The following is a 23,784-nucleotide window of genomic DNA, read 5'->3' on the forward strand; positions in this document are numbered from 1 at the left end:
ACCTCAGCACTGGGAGGAGAGGTGAGATGTAAGTGTAGGAGTGGCTACCTCAGCACTGGGAGGAGAGGTGAGGTGTAAGTGTATTTTTCCTTTTAAAATAATGCCAGTTGCCGGACCCTCCTGCTGATCCTGTGTCTCTAATACTTTCAGCCACAGCCCCCGAACAAGCATGCAGATCAGGGGCTCTGACTGAAGTCAGACTGGATTAGCTGCATGCTTGTTTCGGGTCTGTGATTTAGCCACTACTGCATCCAAAGAGATCAGCAGTACTGCCAGGCAACTGTTATTGTTTAAAAGGAAACATGGTACTTATCCGTTAGCCGGGCGCATCCGGCAGGTGGCGCTAATTACTATTCCCCCTCCAGGCCGACATGGATAGTAGGTAAAGATGCAACTCTGGTGGAGTTTTGTCGTCACCTCCCGGATGCGCCCGGCTAACGGACCAGTACCGGAAACATCCATATCCCTCTCGGTTTAGGTTCCCTTTAGGCTAGCTACACACCAGGACGTTGCGTTTAGGGGACGTTATAAGGCACATAACGTGCCCCTAACGCAACGCCTGGTGCTCTCTGGTGTGGACGTCTGAGTGAGCCGCGTTGTGCAGCTCACTCTGGCGTCTGTGATGCCGTGATGCGTACTCTTGGACGCATGCGGCATCACGTGGTCCCGCCCCGGCCAATCGCCGCACAGAGCGGCCGCTCCAGGAAGTAAACACTGCACGTCACTGAGTGCAGTGAATATTAATTAGCCATGTGCCCGGCCGCTCTCCCCTCCTCCCCAACATGACTGAGCATGTGCAAACAGTCTAACGCGGATTAGCCGCGTAGAACGCACAGCATGCAGCACTTTGCTGCGTTACAATGTAACACAACGTGGGCAGTGTGAACAGCCCACTTGTGTTACATTGCTGTGCGTTGGGGGAGCGTTACAGGCTGCACTAACGTGCGCCTGTAACGTCCCTGTGTGCAAGAAGCCTTAAAGGACACCTGACGTGAGAGAGATATGGAGGCTGCCAAATGGATTCCTTCTATACAGTATCAGTTGCCTGACATTCTGCTGATCTTTCTGACATCAGTGATGTCTTAATCACACACCTGAAGCAAGCATGCAGCTAATCCAGTCAGACTTCAGTCAGGAACATCTAATCTGCACATGCTTGTTCAGAATCCATGGCTAAGGGCCCTTTCCACTACACACAGTGCGATAACCGCATCGCACTGCATTAAAACTGCAGTTAATGCTAGTCAATGGGACCGTTTCCATTGACGTGCATTTCCGGTCGCGATAAGATGCAGTGCGGCTAACTTTATGGATAGCATGCTGCAGTTTTCCCCAGTCTGCATGCAGGTCCTATAGGGATTCTATTGAGCCGCACCGATGTGCAACTGGAAGTACGTGCGGATGTATGCGGTGCGGCGATTGCACTGCACGGCGGCAATACTGTCAGTGGAAGCGGGCCCTAAAAGTATTAAGCCCCATACACACGCTCAACAGCGGCCTTTTATGCTTTCACACCTTTTGTTGTGAAACAAGTTGAAACACCTAAAAAAGTATTTTGCTATTGTTCAAACAGCTGATAAGAAGTCAATCCAACAGTTGGATTGACCTATCAGTCGTATTAGCTCTTTGAACAATGGCAAAAGACTTTTTTTTATGCGTTTCAACTTGTTTAAAAACAAAAGTTGTTAAAGCATAAAAGACCGCTGAAGCAGAAGATCAGCAGGATGCCAGGCAATTTGCATTGCTTAAAATGAAATCTGTATGGTAGCTTCCAGATCGTGTAGATGGGGCTTTAGTCCATTGTCACACTATTTGTCAGAATCAGGAATATGCCCGTTTATAGGCAGTCTAAGTAGTTCCGCATAAAGATTTTCTGGCTCACACATTAGATTACAGTGAATTTGCAGCCATGGGAGCTGCAGCTCTGACACGCAAGCCTTTTCATTCCCTGCCACAATATTAGATTAAACTCTGTTTATACTGCCTTCATTGCTATCGTTCTATGGGGAAACATTCTTGAGAAAACAGAAGTTTAGGTGTAATTATAGCACACTCTGGGAAAATTCCATCCTACCTTCTGGCCCAGCCAAACATGCTAAATTTATGTGTAAACACATTCGTCACTTTGTAATAATTTGTGTTTACAGTTGAACCTAAACAAGGGCCTCAGCTTCACTGTTGTGTAAAGCTTCCTGGAAAATCCAAACACAAAACACAACCTTAAAAGGTCAGAAAATTCAACTTCAAATGCCAACACGATACTGTCCCAATATACAGCGTATCATTACACAGTTAACCGCTTCACGGCTTGGACCAATTAATAGTTCACTGGCTACAAAGCTACATGTGCTCTGATTTTCACAGAGCACAGTGAACATGCTATTACTGCTGCTAATACAAGAGGTATGTCATGTAATACACTGATGATTTTACATTGTATGTGGCCATGAAACCCTGATTTACTGGGGAGGATATAAAAAGATCACTAATCTTTCTTCTCATTATGTATTTTTTTAAATACATAATGCTTTATAAAAGCTAGTAACAAATAATAAAAAAAAGTCTTTAAATTTGTTACCTAATTACAATTGCCTTAAAGTGGACCAAAACTCTTGCACAGGACAAAAGGAAAACAGAGAAATGCACCCTGTATGTATTTAGAGAGTTTATCCTGTCTAATTCCCCCTCATCTGTGACTAAATAGTCACTCTAATTTGATCTCTTCAGCTGTGTCAGCTCAGGAATCTCCTCTGCCATGGCAGAGCAGCTAATTTGTAAACACAGGATGTTAACAATACGTCTGCTTCCATGAAAGCAGAAAGTCAACACACTGCAGATTTATTGCAGGATTTGTATCAGCTGTAACAAAGAAATGCTTTTCTTTAAGGGGTTATTATTATGCTGTTGCTTACTTTTAGAGCAGAGATGAAGTTTTGAGTTAAGGTCCGCTTTAAAGCATAACTGTCAGGCATAAAATCAAAAATCAATCATTTATTTTTATCTAGTAAACTAGTAATAAGGATGCTAACCAGGCAATCCAATAGTTAAAAATCACTCTTACTTTTCGTCTCCATAAAACATAATTCCCCAGTTTCCCTGGCTCTTATTTGGTACATCTGCCGCACAAAGGAAGTTGCAGGGCATGCTGGGTTTTTTTATTCTTTACTCTCCCCTCAGACATACAGTAGCTAATGCAGACTGATTGTCTGAAGCCTCTTTCCCTCCCAACCCCCCAACACACACACACACACACACACACACACACACACACACACACACACACACACACACACACACACACACACACACACACACACACACACACACACACACACACACACACACACACACACACACACACACACACACACACACACACACACACACACACACACACACACACACACACACACACACACACACACACACACACACACACACACAAGAAACCGCTAGCAGATCCGCAAAATGCTAGCAGATTTTGTAACGCTTTTTTTTATTTTTCTATGGCGTTTTGCTAGCGTTTTGCGGATTGCTGCTGCGGTTTTCAGTATAGTAGATTTCATATATTGTTACAGTAAAGCTGTTACTGAACAGCTTCTGTAACAAAAACGCCGGCAAAACCGCTCTGAACAGGCGTTTTTCAGAGCGGTTTGCGTTTTTCCTATACTTAACATTGAGGCAGAAACGCATCCGAAATCCAAAAAATGCCTCACCCAGGCATTTTTCGTTTCTGCAAAATGCCTCCCGCTCTGGTGTGCACCACCCCGTTGAGATACATTGACTAAGCGGATCCGCCGCCGCAAGCGGCTGCAGAAACGCTGAAAAAGCCGCTCGGTGTGCACCAGCCCCCACACACACACACACAGGGGCGGACTGACAACTCATGGGGCCCCCGGGCAATAGGAGAATATGGGGCCCCATACCAGTGTTTCCCACCTTTCACGTTATATTTTTACAGACTAAGATATAATAATTTATTGACAACAGTAAATATGTTATATTGTGATATTGTACACTGACAAAAACCCCTGGGCGGCGCGCCAAAAAATGGGTGTGGTCACGCAACAGAATGTGGGCGTGGTCATGGGTGGGGCAAAATATACATGACCTTAGCAGTGGTGTAAAAGGTCTGCCGGGGAAGTTTGAACTCTGCCATAGTGTTTCCCCCCAAAATACATGTAATCTGACAGCATTTCACCAAAAATCCATGCAATTTGGCAGAGGTTCCTCCAAAATACAGATAATATGGCAGTTGTTCCCCCAAAATAGACGTTATCTGGCAGCAGCGGTTCCCCCAAATACACATAATTTGGCAGCGGATCACCAAAAATACATGTAGCAGCAGTGGTTCCCCCAAAATACACAGAATCTGGAAGCAGCAGTTCCCCCATTATACACAATCTGGCAGCAGTTCCCCAAAAATACACATAATCTGGCAGCTGTTTCTCAAAGTACACTTAATCTGGCAGCAGCAGTTTCCCAAAAATAGTTAATCTGGCAGCAGTTCCCCCAAAATAGGTGCCCCCAGTATAGGTAACCAGGTCAAAAGGTATCCCCAGTGGAAGTATCCAGGTCTATAGGTTTTCCCAGTGCAGGTATCCAGGTCTATAGGTGTCCCCAGTATAAGTAGCCTAATCTACAGGTGTCCCCAGAATAGATAACCAGGTCTATAGATGTCCCCATTTAAGATAGCCAGGTCTATAGATGTCCCCAGTTAAGATAGCCAGGTCTATAGGTTTCCCCAGTATAGGTAGCCAGGTCTACAGGTGTCTCCAGAATAGGTAGCCAGGCCTATAGGTGTCCCTAGTACAGATAGCCAGGTCTATAGGTGTCTCCTGTATAGATAGCCAGGTCTTTAGGTGTCCCCAGTATATGTAGCCAGGTGTATAGGTGTCCCCAGTATAGCCAGGTCTATAGGTGTCCCCAGTATAGCCAGGTCTATAGGTGTCCCCAGTATAGCCAGGTCTATAGGTGTCCCCAGTATATACAGTCAGGTCTATAGGTGCCCCCAGTATATGTAGCTAAGTCTATAAGAGCCCCCAGTATATGTAGTCAGGTGTATAAGTGCCACTAGTATATGCAGCCAGGTGTATAGGTGCCCCCAGTATATGCAGCCAGGTGTATAGGTGCCCCCAGTATATGCAGCCAGGTGTATAGGTGCCCCCAGTATATGCAGCCAGGTGTATAGGTCTCCCCAGTATATGCAGCCAGGTGTATAGGTGCCCCCAGTATATGCAGCCAGGTGTATAGGTGCCCCCAGTATATGTAGCCAGGTGTATAGGTCTCCCCAGTATATGCAGCCAGGTGTATAGGTGCCCCCAGTATATGCAGCCAGGTGTATAGGTGCCCCCAGTATATGCAGCCAGGTGTATAGGTCTCCCCAGTATATGCAGCCAGGTGTATAGGTCTCCCCAGTATATGCAGCCAGGTGTATAGGTGCCCCCAGTATATGCAGCCAGGTGTATAGGTGCCCCCAGTATATGCAGCCAGGTGTATAGGTGCCCCCAGTATATGCAGCCAGGTGTATAGGTGCCCCCAGTATATGTAGCCAGGTATAGGTCTCCCCAGTATATGCAGCCAGGTGTATAGGTGCCCCCAGTATATGCAGCCAGGTGTATAGGTGCCCCCAGTATATGCAGCCAGGTGTATAGGTGCCCCCAGTATATGCAGCCCGGTGTATAGGTCTCCCCAGTATATGCAGCCCGGTGTATAGGTCTCCCCAGTATATGCAACCAGGTGTATAGGTCTCCCCAGTATAGCCAGGTGTATAGGTCTCCCCAGTATAGCCAGGCGTATAGGTCTCCCCAGTATATGCAGCCAGGTGTATAGGTCTCCCCAGTATATGCAGCCAGGTGTATAGGTGCCCCCAGTATATGCAGCCAGGTGTATAGGTGCCCCCAGTATATGCAGCCAGGTGTATAGGTGCCCCCAGTATATGTAGCCAGGTATAGGTCTCCCCAGTATATGCAGCCAGGTGTATAGGTGCCCCCAGTATATGCAGCCAGGTGTATAGGTGCCCCCAGTATATGCAGCCAGGTGTATAGGTGCCCCCAGTATATGCAGCCCGGTGTATAGGTCTCCCCAGTATATGCAGCCCGGTGTATAGGTCTCCCCAGTATATGCAACCAGGTGTATAGGTCTCCCCAGTATAGCCAGGTGTATAGGTCTCCCCAGTATAGCCAGGCGTATAGGTGCCCCCAGTATATGCAGCCAGGTGTATAGGTCTCCCCAGTATATGCAGCCAGGTGTATAGGTCTCCCCAGTATAGCCAGGTGTATAGGTCTCCCCAGTATATGCAGCCCGGTGTATAGGTCTCCCCAGTATATGCAACCAGGTGTATAGGTCTCCCCAGTATAGCCAGGTGTATAGGTCTCCCCAGTATAGCCAGGCGTATAGGTGCCCCCAGTATATGCAGCCAGGTGTATAGGTCTCCCCAGTATATGCAGCCAGGTGTATAGGTCTCCCCAGTATAGCCAGGTGTATAGGTCTCCCCAGTATATGCAGCCAGGTGTATAGGTCTCCCCAGTATAGCCAGGTCTGTAAGTGCCCCCAGTATATGCAGCCAGGCTTGTAGTGTCTTCAGGAGGGGAGACAGCCAGTGAAGGAGGGCGATTTGCATAGCAGCGGAGAAGGGGGGGAAGTTCCTCCCCCCCCCCCTTCTCTCACCTTGGGCCCCCCCTTCCTGGCTCTCCCCTCCGTAATCTGCAAAGTTCAAACAGCTGGATGGAAGCGGCTGACAGCGGGCGGAAACTTACCGCTGTTCAGCCACCGGAGGGAGCGCTGATCTGTGAGCCTCTAGTCTGGGCTTCTCAAGCCCACACTAGCTGCACACAGATCAGCGATCCCTCCAATGGCTGAACAGCGGTAAATCTCTGCCCGCTGTCAGCCGCTTCCAGCTGTTTGCACTTTGCAGATTACGGAGGGGAGAGCCAGGAAGGGGGGCCCCAAGGTGAGAGAAGGGGGGGGGGGGGGACTTCCCCCCTTCTCCGCTGCTATGCCCATCGCCCTCCTTCACTGGCTGTCTCCCCTCCTGCTCAGGGTTCTCTTGCGGGTGGCGGGCCCCCCCTGACCATGGGCCCTCGGTCCGTGCCCGAGTGCCCTAATGGTCAGTGCGCGCGCACGCACGCACGCACGCACGCACGCACGCACGCACGCACGCACACACACACACACACACACACACACACACACACACACACCTCTGTTCCTTTCTGATTGGCCAATATTTCTCATACTGAGACAAGGCACATTCTACTGCAGACCTAGGTGGGAGTGACTGAAGACTGGTGGGAGAAAAGACAAGGATACAGAGGAAGAGGGAGGAAATTATGTCAGGATTGGCTTCAAGATAGACACAGTCAAAATGGAAAATCCTAAGAAGGATTTATTCTTTTATTACGATATAAAAAATGCTAAAATCAAAATGTGGACAGTGCGGTACACGTTATGTAAGTAAAGCAAGTATTTATCTACTTATATATGTGGGTTTTTTTCTGAGATCGTATGGATGACAGTTCCTGTAAGTAAAAGGAATACACTACTAAGAAAAAAAAATCTCTTCCTTTTCAGTGTTAATAGCTTTAATTCACAGCTCTCCAATTAGTCATCCTCTGTTTTCCCCTGAATGTAATAAGCTCTTATCTGTGACGTCAGCCAGTAAACAGATTTTGATGGCTTCAGCGGATCAGCGTCCATTTCAGCAGCTCCGGCCTGAGTGTGCTTGATGAGCCTGCCCATTCACTGGTACCAAAGCTGAAACAGCAAAGTGCTTGCAGGGGGAAAATGCTGAACATGTGGAAAGGGCCATGGTCTCATGCTGAAAAAAAAGCTGCTGCTTAACTTTAGATGAATATGCATAATTAGTGACGCAGGACACACAGCAGCCCCATGGAAAATTATAAGGTACAGAGAAGTGATGAAATCGGTTAGGCCGGAAGAAGCCCTAATAAGGATGTCTGAATATAGTCCGGCCATCTGTGACAGAGTTATCAGGAAGGCTTCTGTGAGGACCATTATAAATTAACAATTGGCTTCACTTTATGAACAAGACACAACGGCCAACATTAGCCAAACAAAATAGTGACTCATTCACTAGTGTGAAAGTCCAAGTTCAGTAACATTTTATTAATGCTTTATTGCCTTCCGCCTCCTCCCACTAAGCTATTGCTAACTGTCTAATAATAAAAAAACGTCATTTTGTGAGATGAAGAAAAGGGGAGAGGGTGACTCAGATGGCAGGACTTGTAAGGAGGGCTGGGGTGGCACATGGAGGATATGGAGGCACAAGGAATCAGTATGGCAGCACTTGTTAGGGCAGGGGTGTCAAACAATCGTATAAGGGGCAAAAATCGAAAACACAGTCTAAGTTGTGAGCTAAGCTAAGTGGTGTGATGATAGCAACCATGGGGGGGCGCACTCCTCTGTCTTCTGAGTACAGCAGTTCAAGATTTACCTGCTCCAGTGCTGCTTTGGGTCTCCTCTGAACACTCTACTGATCTTCCTCAATTGCCAATTTGCAGCTCAAAATTTCACTTTTTTACAGCAATTTGCAATTGTGATTCCTATTCTATAGAAAGAGAATCACCACGCAATCACCCCCAAAGCACTGAATGAAGAGCGTTTGCGATGGATTCAAATCGCAAACGCTGCAATGAGAATGTATCGATAGGGAAACATAAGCAGCCATGGTGCCCACTCTGACCCAGCCCTTACAAAGTCAGCCCCATGCTCTATGCTGCAAACCTCTAGCTCCTGAGGTATGTCACGTGATCGGGAGAAGTAGGTATGGAAGCACAAAGCATGTGACAACACATCCCTGGAATAACAAGTAAATCTTACACTGCTCCTCTGCTATGCAGAAAGATGGGCAGGAGAGGGGGCATGGGGGGTATAGGTGTTTAAGTGACAATTCACTTAAGTGTAGGTGCTCAAAGTGACAAGGAGATTGATTCATCAAACTGAATGATGGGACAGGACATTATTTAAAGTTCAACTGAAGCGAGAGGTATAGGGAGGCGGTTATATTTATTTAAAGTGGACCTGAACTTTAACAAGACAGAGGGAAAACATAGAGAAATCCACCCTCTATGTATTCAGAGAGTTTAGCTCGTTTAACTCCCCCTTATTTGTGTCTAATTACAAGTTGTAATCTGATCTCTCCCCTGTGTCACATGACTGTCTATGGCGGAGATGGCAGATAAGGCCATTTGAAAGCACTGGATGGAGACAAATTTTTCCGGTCTTCATTTTTGTGCCCCTTCCATATAGTTTCTGGGGCATTCTCTCCCCCCCCCCCCCCCCCCCAAATGCATATTTTTTATTATATAACTTACTCAATAAACTACTAGAGCCGCGACCCCAATTTGCAGTTAATCATGGAGCTGAGCTTTGGCGAGGAGGCACGTCACATATCTTTATTTGCATGTGTGTGTGTGCGCGTGTGTTGAAACGGAGGTTGAAGTGCAGTTATAGGCTGAGGGGTGGAGATTTGCCTGTATTGTTGATGACAAGCAAAACATGGCTGCACTCGTATCACAGGAAGAAATAAATCACATACTGTTGAAGCGGTTTTCAGCTAGTTTTGCTGTGTCTAAACTTTAGATACAACATATAGACAAGTTACTTGCTATAGTTATTTTTTCATCTTGGATCCGCTTTAACAATATGTCTGCTTCCATGAACCAGGAAGTAGAAACAATTCAGATTTATTTTAGGATTTGTATCAGCTGTAACTAAGAGAGGTTTCTTGTTTAAAGTGAACCTTAAGCCGCCGACCACTTCCGGTTTTGCCGTCAGGACCGACAGGCTGGGAACGCGAGCGATTCTTCGCGTTCCCAGCCACAATAGCTCCCTCTATGTTGCTATAGCAACTAATTTTTTTTTATTTGACTTAAGTGCCTCTTTGAGTCTGCTTTCACAGTGGGACGTTACAGGCGTACGTTAAAGCAGCCTGTAACGCACCCCACCACACAGCAATGAAAAATCAATGGGCTGTTCACAGTGCCCACGTTGCGTTTCACGTCAAGACACCGTACTGCATGCAGTACTTTATACGCGGCTAAGCCGCGTTAGAGACTGTTTGCACATGCTCAGTACGGTGTTTTTTTATTTTTATTTTAGGGGCGGAGAGGAGGCAGGGAGAGGCCGCTAAGTAGCCAGGCACATGGCTACTTGGCATTCACTGCACTTGCAGTGTTTACTCTTTGGAGCGGCCGCTGACTGGCTGGCGGGACCACGTGATGCGGAGAGCTCCGCTCACGTGGTCTCCGCAGTGCCTCCGACAGAGCAGGCTCACCAAGAGCTGCTTGTAACGCGACTCTTGGTAGCGTCCTGCTCCAACACCACCAGGCGTTGCATTAGGGGCACATTATGTGCCCTATAACGTCCCCTAAACGCAACGTCCTGGTGTGTAAGTAGCCTAAAGGTTATTATGCTGTTGTGTATCTTTTAGACCAGAGAGGACGTTCTGAGTTCAGGTCCGCTTTAATACAAGTTGCCTAGCTGTCCTGCTGATCTCTGTCTCCAACAGTGATGATCACCGTATGAAATCCAAATAGGTTTTATTTGGATTTCATCCAGGTAATTAAAATCATCTGTGCGGGTGGGCGAGGGGGGGTGTAATCTTACCCATTAGACGTCTTCTTTGATCCGTCCTACGTCACCGCCAACAATGCATTCCAAGAGCGTCATGCGACTACAAACACTTCCTCCTTCAACCCAGAAGGATAAAGTGTTTGTAGTCACATGGCACTCTTGGAACGCATCGTTGGAGGCGCCGTGGGACGGATCAAAGAAGACGTCTGATGGGCAAAATTAACCCCCCCCCCCTCACCCACCCGCACTGGTGATTTAATTAGCAGGATGAAATCCAAATAAAACTATTCAGATTTCATCCGAATACGTTTTTTTGAGCATCCCTGGTCTCTAAAGGTACATACACACCTCGGATTTTTGCAAACGACCAATCATTTGGACATTAAATCAGGCGCTTGTACGGTAAGTCCGCTTGGCGGATCGTTCAAATCCAGTCTTATCAGCTGAACGACCGACCGTACACATGCCTGATTTAACGTCCAAACGACCAGTCGTTTGCAAAAATCCGGCGTGTGTACGAGCCTTAACACTTTCACCCAGAGACCCTAAACAAGCATGCGGCAGGTGTTTCTGGCATTATTCAAACACTACTAATTGACAGAACATTAGTAGCAAAGAAAATAGTGTCATTTTTATTTTCAGGTGTATACATTTTTTTTGTTTATAACATTGCATCATTCTCTAATAATTGCAGTTTCCACAATGCACTCAGCATTTGAAATGATTTCACAGAGCAGGCTACTGACCCTTTGAACTTTTCTCTGCAGAAGAACCATAAACAAAGAATAAACAATGAGAGACAGTCGAGATAAGAGCTTCAAAAGACAGTGCTGTCCACAGTTGCAGAGCTCACAGAAGCTCGTTTGCATAGATAACAACTGAAGTTTCTTAACTCTTCCTGTACTGGAAACAATAGGAGACTCATATCTGTGCTAATAATGTTTTATGTCTAATGCTGGATCCACACGGTGCGTTCGCGCACTCGATTTCCCGTTCGATTCCCGTCGATTCGTTTATTTCCAACATGTCCGATTTGGATTTCGATGGATCGTTAGGTCGATTCGCATACAAAGTATGCCGAATCGACCTAACGATCCATTAAAATCCAAATCGGACATGTTGGAAATAATGAATCGCCTGGAATCGAGCGGGAAATCGAGTGCACGAACGCACTGCGTGGATCCAGCATTAGCAGTACTACACATACAAATCATATCAGGAGTTTATTTTCACTTCAGATTCCCTTTAAAGAGCATTGAGGGCTGGAACCCACAAGAGCGTTTTTTTGAGCATTTTGGCAGCGCTGCGATACGCTAGCGTTTTGCCAAAACGCTCAGCTGATGTTAATGGATGGGGCAACTTCCACAGGAGCGTTTGCGTTTCCCAGAAACGCAAACGCAGGACATGCAGCATTTTGGGAGCGTTAGCGCTTCAATGTAAAGTATTGAAACGCTAGCAGAAACGCTCAGCAAAACCTAAACTGAGCGGTTCTGCTAGCGTTTTGCGGTTCAGCACACTGTAACAAAATGAAAAATAATTCACAGGACCAATCAGGATAAAAACGCAAAACGCAAAACGCTAGGCACCCGCTGGGGAAAAAAATACAATGTTGCAAAACACAACCCAAAACGCGCATGAATCCGTTTGCAAACCGCTCAGACAAAACGCTAGCGGTTGCGTTTTGCGTTTGCGGTTTTCAGTGGGTTCCAGGCCTTAGAGTGAGAAAATATCACCTAAGAGAAAACGGAGGAGAAAAAGTGGATAATAACAACTTATGTGCCATACAAACAACCTGCATGTATTTAGTGTTTTATTATATGCATGTGGCAGGAATTGGCTTTTAAAAGTATTTACGCACTAATTTAAGATAGTTTCATAATTTCTGGGTAAAAACAAACCGCTATATACTTTCCAAGAAAGAGCAATAACAAATTTGATTTTCTATTCTATATAAATAACTGGATACATTAAATCCCAGTTCATGGAAAAGTTGTTAAGTTTGGATAGTGTGGTAAAGGGTTAGAACAAGATAGTCCCACCGCAGTTCCCACGGGCCGCCTGGAAGTGAATGAAATAAGATGTGTCTGTCCATCCCATAAAGCTGGCATGGGCACAATTCTCCTGCACTGAACAAGCCGGCATTAAAAACGATGTTGGATTTTCACTTCTGCCCTGTTCTAAACAGTGATAATGTTACCATTTCCTGCGCAGACATGAAGGGTCTGCAAGAGTGACAGCAATACAATAAAAACATGTTGAGTGAAAGAGTAAGAAACCTCAAATAACTATCTCAGTCTCTGTCACTTCCATGCATTTTATTATAGCCACAAAGAGCCATGGAGATGCCGTCCTACAGACCGCTGCCGCAAAATAGGGACCCTCCGATGAATTCCGACAAATGCAAGAACACAGCGGTGATTTGCGGGAGACTGTGTGGGAAACCTCTGGGGAATCCTTAAAGGGAACCTGTACTGAGTAAAATTATTTAAAATAAACACATGAGGTAACTTCAAATGAACATTACATAGTTAATTTGCCATCAGTTCCTCTCAGAAGCTCACCATTTTCTTCTTGCATTGATCCCTTCCAGTTCTGACAACATTTTGTCAGAACTGAAATATATCAGTTGCTGTCAGTTATATATCAGTTGCTGTCAGTTATATATCAGTTGCTGTCAGTTATATATCAGTTGCTGTCAGTTATATATCAGTTGCTGTCAGTTACAGCTAAGAGGAGAACTGATGTGTCCATGTTTCCCTATGGCTCAAGTGGGCGACATTACAGTTTAACTGTGTGCTGACCAGGAAGCTGTTATGGGGTAATGGCCATTTTCAAAATGGAGGACGGAGAATTCCATTGATCACAGTGGACAAACAGAACACAGGAGAGGAGAAAGAGATTCATAAGTAGACTACGAAGCAGGTAAGTATGACTTGTGTATGGTTATTTTGACTTTTATTTTTCAGTTCAGGTTTTCTTTAAAGGGAACCTTAACTGAGAGGGATATGGGCGTTTCCTTTTAAACACTACCAGTTGCTTGTCAGTCCTGCTGATCTCTCCGGCTGCAGTAGTGGCTGAATCACACACCTGGAACAAGCATGCAGCTAATCCAGTCTGACTTCATTCTGCATGCTTGTTGAGGAGCTGTGGCTAAAAGTATTAGAGTATTAGACACAGGATCAGCAGGAGAGTCGGGCAACTGGTATTACTTTAAAAGGAAAAATCCTTAGCCTCATCAGTGTAGGTTCCCTTTAACCACTCGACGACCGCCTAATGCTGATCAGGGGCTGCAGAGTGGCTCCACCAGGACCGCCTAACGCTGAAAGGCGTCAAGTCCTGGGGGAGGAGATTAGCGGGGATCGCGCGCGCATCCCCGCTTGAGTGATGGAGCAGAGCTCCATCAACAGTCTGCCAGCGGTGATAGTTGCTGGCAGACTGTAAAAAAAAAAGAAACCGCCGTTTATGTTGTACAGCGCTGCAATCTATTGCAGTGGTATACTGGGGACAGCCCTGTCACTTAACTGTCCCCTGGAGTGGCTCACTAGGCGATCCCCTTTCATAGGCTGATGCCGATGAGAGAGGATCGCCATGATTGGACCTCGTGGGGAGGGAGAGGATGGGGGGGGGGGGATAGACAATTTTATTTAAAATAAAAGAACAAATAAATTAGTAAAAAAAAATAAAAAAAATAAAAATAAAAAAAAAAGCCTGCAGCAGCAGAGCTCACCAACAGAGCGCTCTCTGTTGGTGGGCAGAAAATGGGGGCAGACTCATTTGTGTGCTAAACTGTATGGCCCTTCAGCGAGCTGTTAAAGCTGCAGAGCACTGAATTGTAAAAAATAGCCTGGTCACTGCGGGGGTGTAAGCCTGTAGTCTTAAGGTGCGTACACACATGCGACTATAGTCGTTTGTAACGATCGTTCCCCGATCTTTACTAACGACGATCGTTACAAAAAACGAACCACCGACTATTAAGGCAAACGACGAACGAGCCAAATCGCTACAAAAGAAAGTTCTGTCTCGGCGGATTTTAACCAACGACGATCGTTTGCAAAAGTAGTACATCGTTGCAAACGGTCATTCATACTAGGCTTGACATGCGCATTTCACTATTTCTCCCTGAAACTTCTCATTTTTATGCGCAGGCGCAATAGTTGCTTTACGTGATGTAACGTTCGTTCTAACGATCAGATCGTTACACACATTTAAAAACTAACTTTACTCAGGTCGTTCTTTCATCAATTAAAAGCTCGTTCGTCGTTCTCAACGAACGATCGTTGTCACATGTGTGTACGTAGCATAAGGCCCCATCTACACGATACGATTCTATTACGATTCAATTTACGGTCCGATTATATTAAATATTTTTTACAAATATTTATTTACAGATTATTTAGTCAGTGTTTGCTGATTGTAAAATCTTTCCTATTCCTGATTTACATCCTGAAATTTATGACTGTATGGAATGTTCGTTAAGGTGCCCATTAACGGTACACTTTTTCCTTCAGATTTGATCTTTCAACGTGATTTTTATGATCGATTTGTATAGAAAACTGCGCCATGTGTGGCGCAAACAGATTTGAAACAATTCTTTGGTCAATTGGAAAAGGAAAAAAATATTGGTCCAAAAGTTGGATTTTATAGTTGAATCTGAATGTAAAATCTTCTTAAATCATTCAGTTGATGGGACCAATCAATAATTGCCTTCCAATTAATTTCATTCAAACCGCATCGAAAGATTGAATCTGAAGGAAAATTTGTACAGTTAATGGGCTCCTTAACTGAGTTCTATGCACAGATGGAGAGACTGCTTGGTTGGCAGGTAGAAAAAGCCATTATTTCCCACAATACAATGAGGCTCAAAGACAGCAAACACTCAGGACCATGGTCATGACATCACACTGTGGGAGGGGTTTCACCATAATATCAGCATACAGAATGCCCCTGATGATCTATTCGAGAAAAGGCAAAGATTTCTTGTAGGAAAGGGGGTAGCAGCTACTGACTGTAATGAAGTTCAATCCTTGGTTTAAGTGTTGTTTTTAAAAGCATTTGCTTTTTGACGCTTCAGATTCTCTAATAATCCCAGCTACAAAATGCTGGTAAGGGGCAGGCTTTCATATGTTGAGATAGAAGTGGTGAAAGATGTGCCAGGATTACCTTGCTGCCAAATAAGTAGTTTGGGCGCTGCCATGGGCGCCAATGTAAATAGCCATAATTAGAAGCTATAAGTGGCTATACAAAACTGCAGCTACATATACTGTAGCATGTGGTTGGAACGCTTGCTATATGTAGCCACAGTTTGTATAGTGCAGGGGGAAGGTACCTATGGCTCGGGAGCCAGATGTGGCTCTTTTGATGGCTACATCTGGCTCACATACAAATCAGTAGGGGTTGATTCACTAAAATACACTGCACAAGCAGCACAGCTTAGTGTGGCAGCACAAATAAAATTTTCAAAGTAGGCACGCTACTGCTGTACCATGCACTACTAACTCACTCACACTTCCCCCAACACGGCTGCTCCAATTGTTCCACTCTGGACCCTGTCAGGTACAGTGTCTTTGTAGGTCAAGATTCCCGCACTTTGATTGGCCCAATAGGCTGCCTGTCATGTGACAGGTAGTCTATTGGGCCAAAGTGCGGGGATCTCGTCCTACAAAGTGAATTAACCTCCAAATCAGCTAGCTAATTGTACAAGCTGTTAGTCTGTATTTCTCCTGTCTGGCTCTCAGGGAAATTGCTGATGTTGCCGAAACCCAAGAGAAGCTGAAGACGTGTCTGATACTTCCACTGACCGGCGGATCAACTGTATACACCATGGCAACATGGCCCTCTGCTGCTCATGCGCACTGTCCTAGTTTGAAACATATTGTATGGCTCTCATAGTATTACATTTTAAAATATGTGGCGTTTATGGCTCTCTTAGCAAAAAAGGTTCCTGACCACTGGTATAGTGGATGGCCCCAGCGACCAATTACCACTTATAGCACTAATTGTGGCCATTTACATTAGCGCCCATGGCACACCCAAATTACCACAGCACCTCCGGTGCCCAAATGAACTGCTTCTGGATACACTGAGAAGGGGGTGTAGCAACACACAGCTACCTATCCTTTGAATCCTATGAACTCTATCAAGGTAAAGAGACTTGCCAATTTCAGCGTGGTTGTGTCATATGGTCCCTTCAGACATAAAAATTTGCTAATCTGAGTTTTTTTTAAACTCCTTTCTATGACAAGAGCAAAGGAAAGAAATGTCATTTAGCAGAGGTCAGTTAGGAAAGATAACCAAAAATGAAATAAGTGCTTTTTCGGAGACTGTGTTTAAGCCTGAGACAAAGACAGAAGCGACACATGAAGGACAGCAGTGCTCAGCCCCTTTATCCTTTATTCCCCTGGCACTTCTCATGCAGCAACGAATTGGCTTGTGCTTCTACCTCAATGTCACACTGTGATGCTGACAATACAAGCTGCCAAAAAGGGATGATACCAACACAAATCGCATATTCCATACAGTTCTAAAGACAAATGTAGCCACCTCACTAAACGCTTTACAGTGCCAGCTGCTAGCACAAGGTGGAGTGTATTCAGGCCTTCTGCCACAGAGGAAGATAGGAGGTCTTCAAACAGACTAGATCAATGTTTTTTTTTACATGTATAATCCACACTGGAAACTGGATGTTGAAGTTTTGTACCTTGATCCATTCAATGTTTTTTTCAGGAAATTCCAGGCATGTGTCTACTACAAAATACAGAAACCCTTTAGCCATATCAGGTCATGCCATGTGGTATAGATTTAAAATAAGAGGAAATCTTCCTTGGCAACAATAAAAAAATGTTAGCAACAGCCATTCTAAGTCTCACATAATACATAGCTGTAACAACCACTCAGGCCTACACTAGCACAAGTCAGTTTCAGATCAAGCAGAACTTTTATCAAGTGTCTCTGTACAAAGAGTGGCAGGAGAGTAGTCACCACATTCGCTGGACTTACCTACAGTATTCCGCCACTCCAGAATCTGACAGGAACATTTGGCTCAACTCGCACTATCCCTGAGTGACAGCACATCCACTCCAGAGGTGGCGTTTACTGCACTCAGAAGAGGATGCGTGTAATTTTACAGGACAAATGGCAACACCTCTGGCCAATGGGTACTGCAAAAATGCAGCAGGCAAACCGGGACACAGTGAGACGGACATGTGTGAGCAGGCCCATGGGGAAGCTAGTGTCCTATCACCATGTCTGTCGGTCAGCCGTTCTGGGCAGAGATCCAAGTGAAAGATTTACATTAAAATCCAAAACTTGATTTTGTTTTCTAGTGTTGGACAGAGTAGAAAAGGTCTGGGATCTCTGGCAGACTTAGGCCACATACACACATCAGACTATAGTCTTTTGAAAATGAAAGATCACAGACCAGTCTTACCACCCTTCACGTAGTAGGAGAGCCATACCTTCACAGTCTTTTCTATGGAGCTGAACTCCCCATCAGAAAAAAACCTTTGCAAGATGCTGCACACACAGATGCTGTACAGACACAAAAGATCTGTATCTGCAAAAGATCTGTTCCTGCCAAAAATCAGTTCCTGCAAATTGCATTCATAGTCTATGAGATCTGCAGATCATCATACACACCTTGTTTAACTGACATTCATCTGCAGATCAGACAATCATCTGCAGATCTGAAAATCCATCCTGGTGGATCTGATCTGCAGATGAATGTCTGTTAAACAAGGTGTGTATGAGGATCTGCAGATCTCATAACTATGAATGCATTTTGCGGGAACAAATCTTTTGCAGGAACAGATCTTTTGCAGATACTGATCTTTTGAATGTCTACAGCATCTTTGTGTGCACCATCATGCAAAGATTTCTGTCTGTTGGGGAGTTCAGCTCCATAGAATAGACTGTGTAGGTATGGCTCTCATACTACATGGAAGGGGTAAAATTGGTCTGTGATCTTTCATTTTCAAAAGACTATGGTCTGATGTGTGTATGAGCCTTTAGTCTTCAATGGAATGTGTGAAGAGTGTGAGTGGGCACACCAATCTGTAGAGTCGGGTGCTTGATACTGTGGCATAGGCTATGCCGCAAACAAAGTCCAGACTATCCAATATATCAGCACACAGTTTTTCAAAAAGTCACGCTCTTTATTGAGCCATAAAGTCCACAAGAATAGCCGACAATTGTTTAGGGAGGCCACACGCCTTGATGAAGGGGGACCTTGCCAGTCCCCCGAAACAATTGTCAGCTATTCTTATGGACTCAATAAAAAGTGTGAGTTTTTGAAAAACGGTGTGCTGATATATTGGATGATTTTGTCTTAAATGTGGCCATGTGGCAGATGGCAGTAGGGTAGCACAAGTGGGATGAATTTTATATATAAAATCGAGCGACCTGTTGGAGCTGAGCAAAACACTCTTTGAAACAGAGTGGTCTAAGGTGGTCTCAGCAGTTTCTGGCTGGCTCCGTTGCAGTCCTGCATTCCAGCGACTTGCATTAAGGTGGATACAGCACCACGACCCAGCTGGCAAGAAGCAGATCAATCTGCTGCATGGAGTCTTCTGCCCGGCTCAGTCACATGAAAAACAGCTTTTCCAGGTCACTGTCATTATTTAGCAGGTATGGTCTGCTTTAGTAAATAATGTTCAATATACCACAGTAAAAGTCTGGCATTTAGCTCTGCAGTAAAGTGCTGGTGCATTAAATTCTAAACCACACTGATGGAGAAAGCAGTGCATAAACAATACTTATTGTCCTGTAGTTCCTGGGAATGGAATTGGTGCAGCCGGCGCTGGGAGTGCATGGCCTGACGACCGTTTAACAAAAAAACGTTGCTTCATCTAAGGCTGAATGTGTCCTGAACGACAAACCATGAATAATGCACTGCCAACAGTGCCAGACTTTTCCCGTCTTTTATGTTGAATGTTACTACAGCCCCTAGGTCTAGAGCATGTTGAGCTATCCCAGGAGCTGTCATACGACCAAACAGGTGTTTACCAATTGAGGTCAGCACCCTGGTGTTGCCCGTTTGCCTGCCAGCCTTATGTGGCAAATAATGGCAGCAGGACCCCAACAGTCATTTTGCTGAAGTCTGAACCATAATGGAATAATGGTAAAAAGCTTCTTCCAAAAAAGCATGTTGTTGTACTGGCCTCTCCAGGACAGCACTTACCTACCGCTACCTTTTCATCTATATTTCTCAGTGTTCCATTTTAATAGTGTATTAACCTCCCCGGCGTTCTATTGAGATCGCCAGGGAGGCTGCGGGAGGTTTTTTTTTTAATTAAAAAAAATCTATTTCATGCAGCCAACTGCATGAAAGCCCACTAGAGGGCGCTCCGGGGGCGTTCTTCTGATCACCTCCGGCAAGCATAAGTAACAAGGAAGGCTGCAATGAGCAGCCTTCCTTGTTTGGCTTTCCTCGTCGCCATGGCGACGAGCGGAGTGACGTCATGGACGTCAGCCGACGTCGTGACGTCAGCCGCCTCCGATCCAGCCCTTAGCGCTGGCCGGAACTGATTGGTCCGGCTGCGCAGGGCTCGGGCGGCTGGGGGGACCCTCTTTCGCCGCTAGAGCGGCGGCGATCAGGCAGCACACGCGGCTGGCAAAGTGCCGGCTGCGTGTGCTGCTTTTTATTTGAGGAAAATCGGCCCAGCAGGGCCTGAGCGGCAGCCTCCGGCGGTGATGGACGAGCTGAGCTCGTCCATACTGCTCAGGAGGTTAATAAGCAGCTTTGTGGTGCATCATCACACAGATTATTCAGCATCCTTGGTTGAAATTAAAAAAAAAATCTTAGCAGTTAAATATTAAAGTGAGCCTGAGGTGAAAATAAACTGAACAATTGTATTTATCCTCCTACTCCCAAAAAGTTATATATTTTTTTTTTTTCAAAGACAGCCCACGGTTTTATTTTATACTTAACCATTTACAATATAGATTTAATATTTTATTGTCTCTGCTCAATGGCAGCCTATTAAGTGTCCCAGAGTTAAAATACATGAACTATTGACCTTTTTCTATCTCTCCCCTGCTTTCAGAAGTTGTATTCTGCCTGGAAAACTTTTATGGCTGTAATCAGTGAGGTTTACTATATTCCCGACAAGGTACAGACAAGACAAACTGTCACTTGCATGCCTGAAAATTAACTCTTTCAGGCAGCAAAATAAAAGAAAAACAGCCTCATATGGTAATTAGTATGTTTTGCACGTTTATCTTATCAAGTCACATGTCAACTTAGGCATGTCAGATTTAACAAAAACAAAACAGAGCAAAAAAAAAAAAAAAAAAAAGAAGAAGAACTAACCCCAAGACATCCGCTATAGATGGTTGGTCCACTTCAGTGCGTAATATCCAACATTGATCAGTCACGCCCTAGGCTGGAAAAGAAAAGCAGAATTTCAGAAAACAAAGCTTTCTTGCTCTACAAAAAGATATATATGGCAGTATCATTTACAATTACCGTAATTTTATAACTAACAGACTTGCATCCTAGCTCAGATATACATAATGTGATCCGATGTGAGCAATTGGGGGTGCCAAAAAGGATAAGCAGCCGATGCCGCAAGGCGTGAGTTGCCACCAACATTTTCATAAATTGACATCCTGCATCACTGTTACTGCTCCATCCAGCCACACTGCTTTTCCTTTTTAAAGTGTAACTGTCGGGCATAAAATCAAGTATCAATTCTTTATTTTTTCAGGTTAACAAATAAGGATGCTAATCAGGCAATCCAAAAGTTAAAATCACTATTACATTTCTTGCTGATAAATGAGAATTTCCCAGTTTACCTGACTCTTATTTGTTACTCACAAAATTTGGTACGCACAAAGGAAGTTGCAGGCCATGCTGGGTTGTCCTCTTTTGCCCCTAATACTTAAAGGGAACCTTAACAGAGTGATATGGATGTTTCCTGTTAAACAATACGAGTTGCCTGGCAGTCCAATTGATCTCTATGGCTGCAATAGTGGCTGAATCACACCTTGAAACAAGCATGCAGCTAATCCAGTCTGACTTCAGTCAGAGCACCTGATCTGCATGCTTGTTCAGGGGCTGTGGCTAAAAGTATTAGAGACACAGGATCAGCAGGTGATTCAGGCAACTGGTATTATTTTAAAAGGAAAAATCCATATCCTTCTCAGTTTAGGTTCCCTTTAACTAATGCAGCCTGGTTGGCTGAAGCCTCTCTCCCTCCTGTTATCCCCTCCCACACCTCTGTTCCTCTTTGATTGGCCAGTATTTCTCATGCTGAGACAATGCACTTTCTGTAGTGAAGGGCAGGCATATCAGGCAGAGGAAAGTAAGGGAGGAAATTACATCAGGATTAGCTTCAAAATAGCCACACTTAAACGAAAATGCCAAAAAGGATTTTCTCTTTTTTTTTTACTGTAGAAAAATCACTAAAAACCAAAAAGTGGACAGTGCAATACATATGTTAAGTAGAGCGAGTATTTATCTACTTATATATGTGTGTGGGGGGGTTCTGAGATAGTATGGCTGACAGCTCCTCTTTAAGACTGCACACCTAATGTAAGCATACATCATTAGCTGTCATCTTGATATTGGTCATTTACCCGGATAACTACTATAGCTGGTCAATGTGATGTAATTCTAACTTGCATTTATGTTTCATGCAAATTGTACACAACTTGGAATTGGAAAAATCAAATGCACTTCCTTAAAATTTTTGACTGCCCCAAATCCAAGCTGCATACAATTGAAAGTTGCATGCAAGCTAGAATTACTTACATCTCGTTGACCATTTCTAATGACCACCTATCACCACAAGCACAGCGATAATCTGACAGACAACTGATCGGAATGTCGCTACTGCTAGATGCAAAACAAAGTTATGCAGCCGCCAATCATTCTCCATTCACCACTATTGCCATCGACGCTATGCTCAAATCAAGAACATATGGCCTTATTTATTGATGGATTGTATTTATAAAGCACCAGCATATTACGCAGCTCTGAACATTAGTTAAGGCTACAGACAATATTTAGGGGTGACGTATAGCAATAAGACAATACAAGCAAACCAGATCACGTAGCCCAGTATGAGTACAAGGTAATGCTTAGTCAGTCACTGGATGGCGCATGGAGATTAGGCCAGTCGAGTTCACTCAGATCCATAGAATGGGTGAACAGTAACGGAGGTACGTGAAAAGGTAGGAGACAAGGAGGAGGACCCTGCCGAAGGCTTACAATCTAGAGGGAGAGGTAGCGACAAGAAAGGTTGGGACCAGAGTTCAGCTACGGCCTTAGGGCGGGTTCACACTGGGGCGATCAGCAAAGCGAGGTTGCTAATGTATCCCTATGGGATAATTCTCACTGTAGCATTTGCAATTTGCATAAATCACAACGCAAATCTTGTCAAAATCGCAATTACGATTTGCATTCTGAGTGTGAACGAGCCCTAGTTCACTAGTTTCAAATTAGATCGCAATCAAAATTGAGAGGAGTCTACTAAAAAGGGGCCCATACACTGGTCGATTTCAGACATCTTTTGATCGATCGATTCCATAGAATCGATCGGTCGATTGCAAATCGATTCTTTAAATTCAGCAGATCGATCGATTTGCAGCCGATTTCGATCGATTAGCTCAATCAGTCCAGACGGAAAATTCTGGGTCGATCAGCTGCTGGCAGACGATCGATGGTCCATAGGGTTGCATTGGATCGAATGGTGCAACACTGCATTTCGATTGAATTTCGATAGATTTCATTCGGAAATCTATTGAAATTTGATTCCTACTGTGTGGCACACATCAGATACATTCCTGTCAGATTCTACCTGATAGGCATCTGACAAAAATCTATCTGATGGTCGAATCTGCTGCAAATCTATAAGTTTATGGCCACCTTAAGATTTGCATTTCGTTTAAAAATTTTACAGTAATGCCTGGCACACACCATGCAATTTTCAGTCACATAGATGAGTCGAATATATAATTTCCGAAAGGTCCAATCAAGATTTCCGATTGTTTTTCGGATAGATTTTGTATAGAGGTAATCGGAAAAATCAATCAGGAAAATTATTAGAAATCAGATCGGACCTGTTGGAAATTATCTATTCAATTTATCTATCAGACAGGAAATTGCATGGTGTGTAACGGGCATCACAGTGCAGCCACTGATAGATTATTTCTGGGTAGACTGGGGATGAGTGCAGCTTCCTGCCTTCT

At 44.7% G+C, this 23,784-nt stretch overlaps 1 protein-coding gene across 2 annotated transcripts in view; it reads right to left on the minus strand.

Annotated features, from left to right (window-relative positions):
* Nucleotides 1-23,784, minus strand: part of FRYL (FRY like transcription coactivator) — a 456,322-nt gene that overhangs the window by 342,833 nt on the left and 89,705 nt on the right. For both annotated transcript variants that reach the window (XM_068278548.1, XM_068278549.1), the window contains exon 2: nucleotides 20,903-20,975. In XM_068278548.1, coding sequence (XP_068134649.1) covers nucleotides 20,903-20,912 — 10 coding nt within the window. In that variant the 5' untranslated portion in view covers nucleotides 20,913-20,975. The remainder of the gene's footprint in view (nucleotides 1-20,902; nucleotides 20,976-23,784) is intronic.

The sequence above is a fragment of the Hyperolius riggenbachi genome, chromosome 1, assembly GCF_040937935.1.
Source record: "Hyperolius riggenbachi isolate aHypRig1 chromosome 1, aHypRig1.pri, whole genome shotgun sequence".
Lineage (NCBI taxonomy): Eukaryota > Metazoa > Chordata > Amphibia > Anura > Hyperoliidae > Hyperolius > Hyperolius riggenbachi.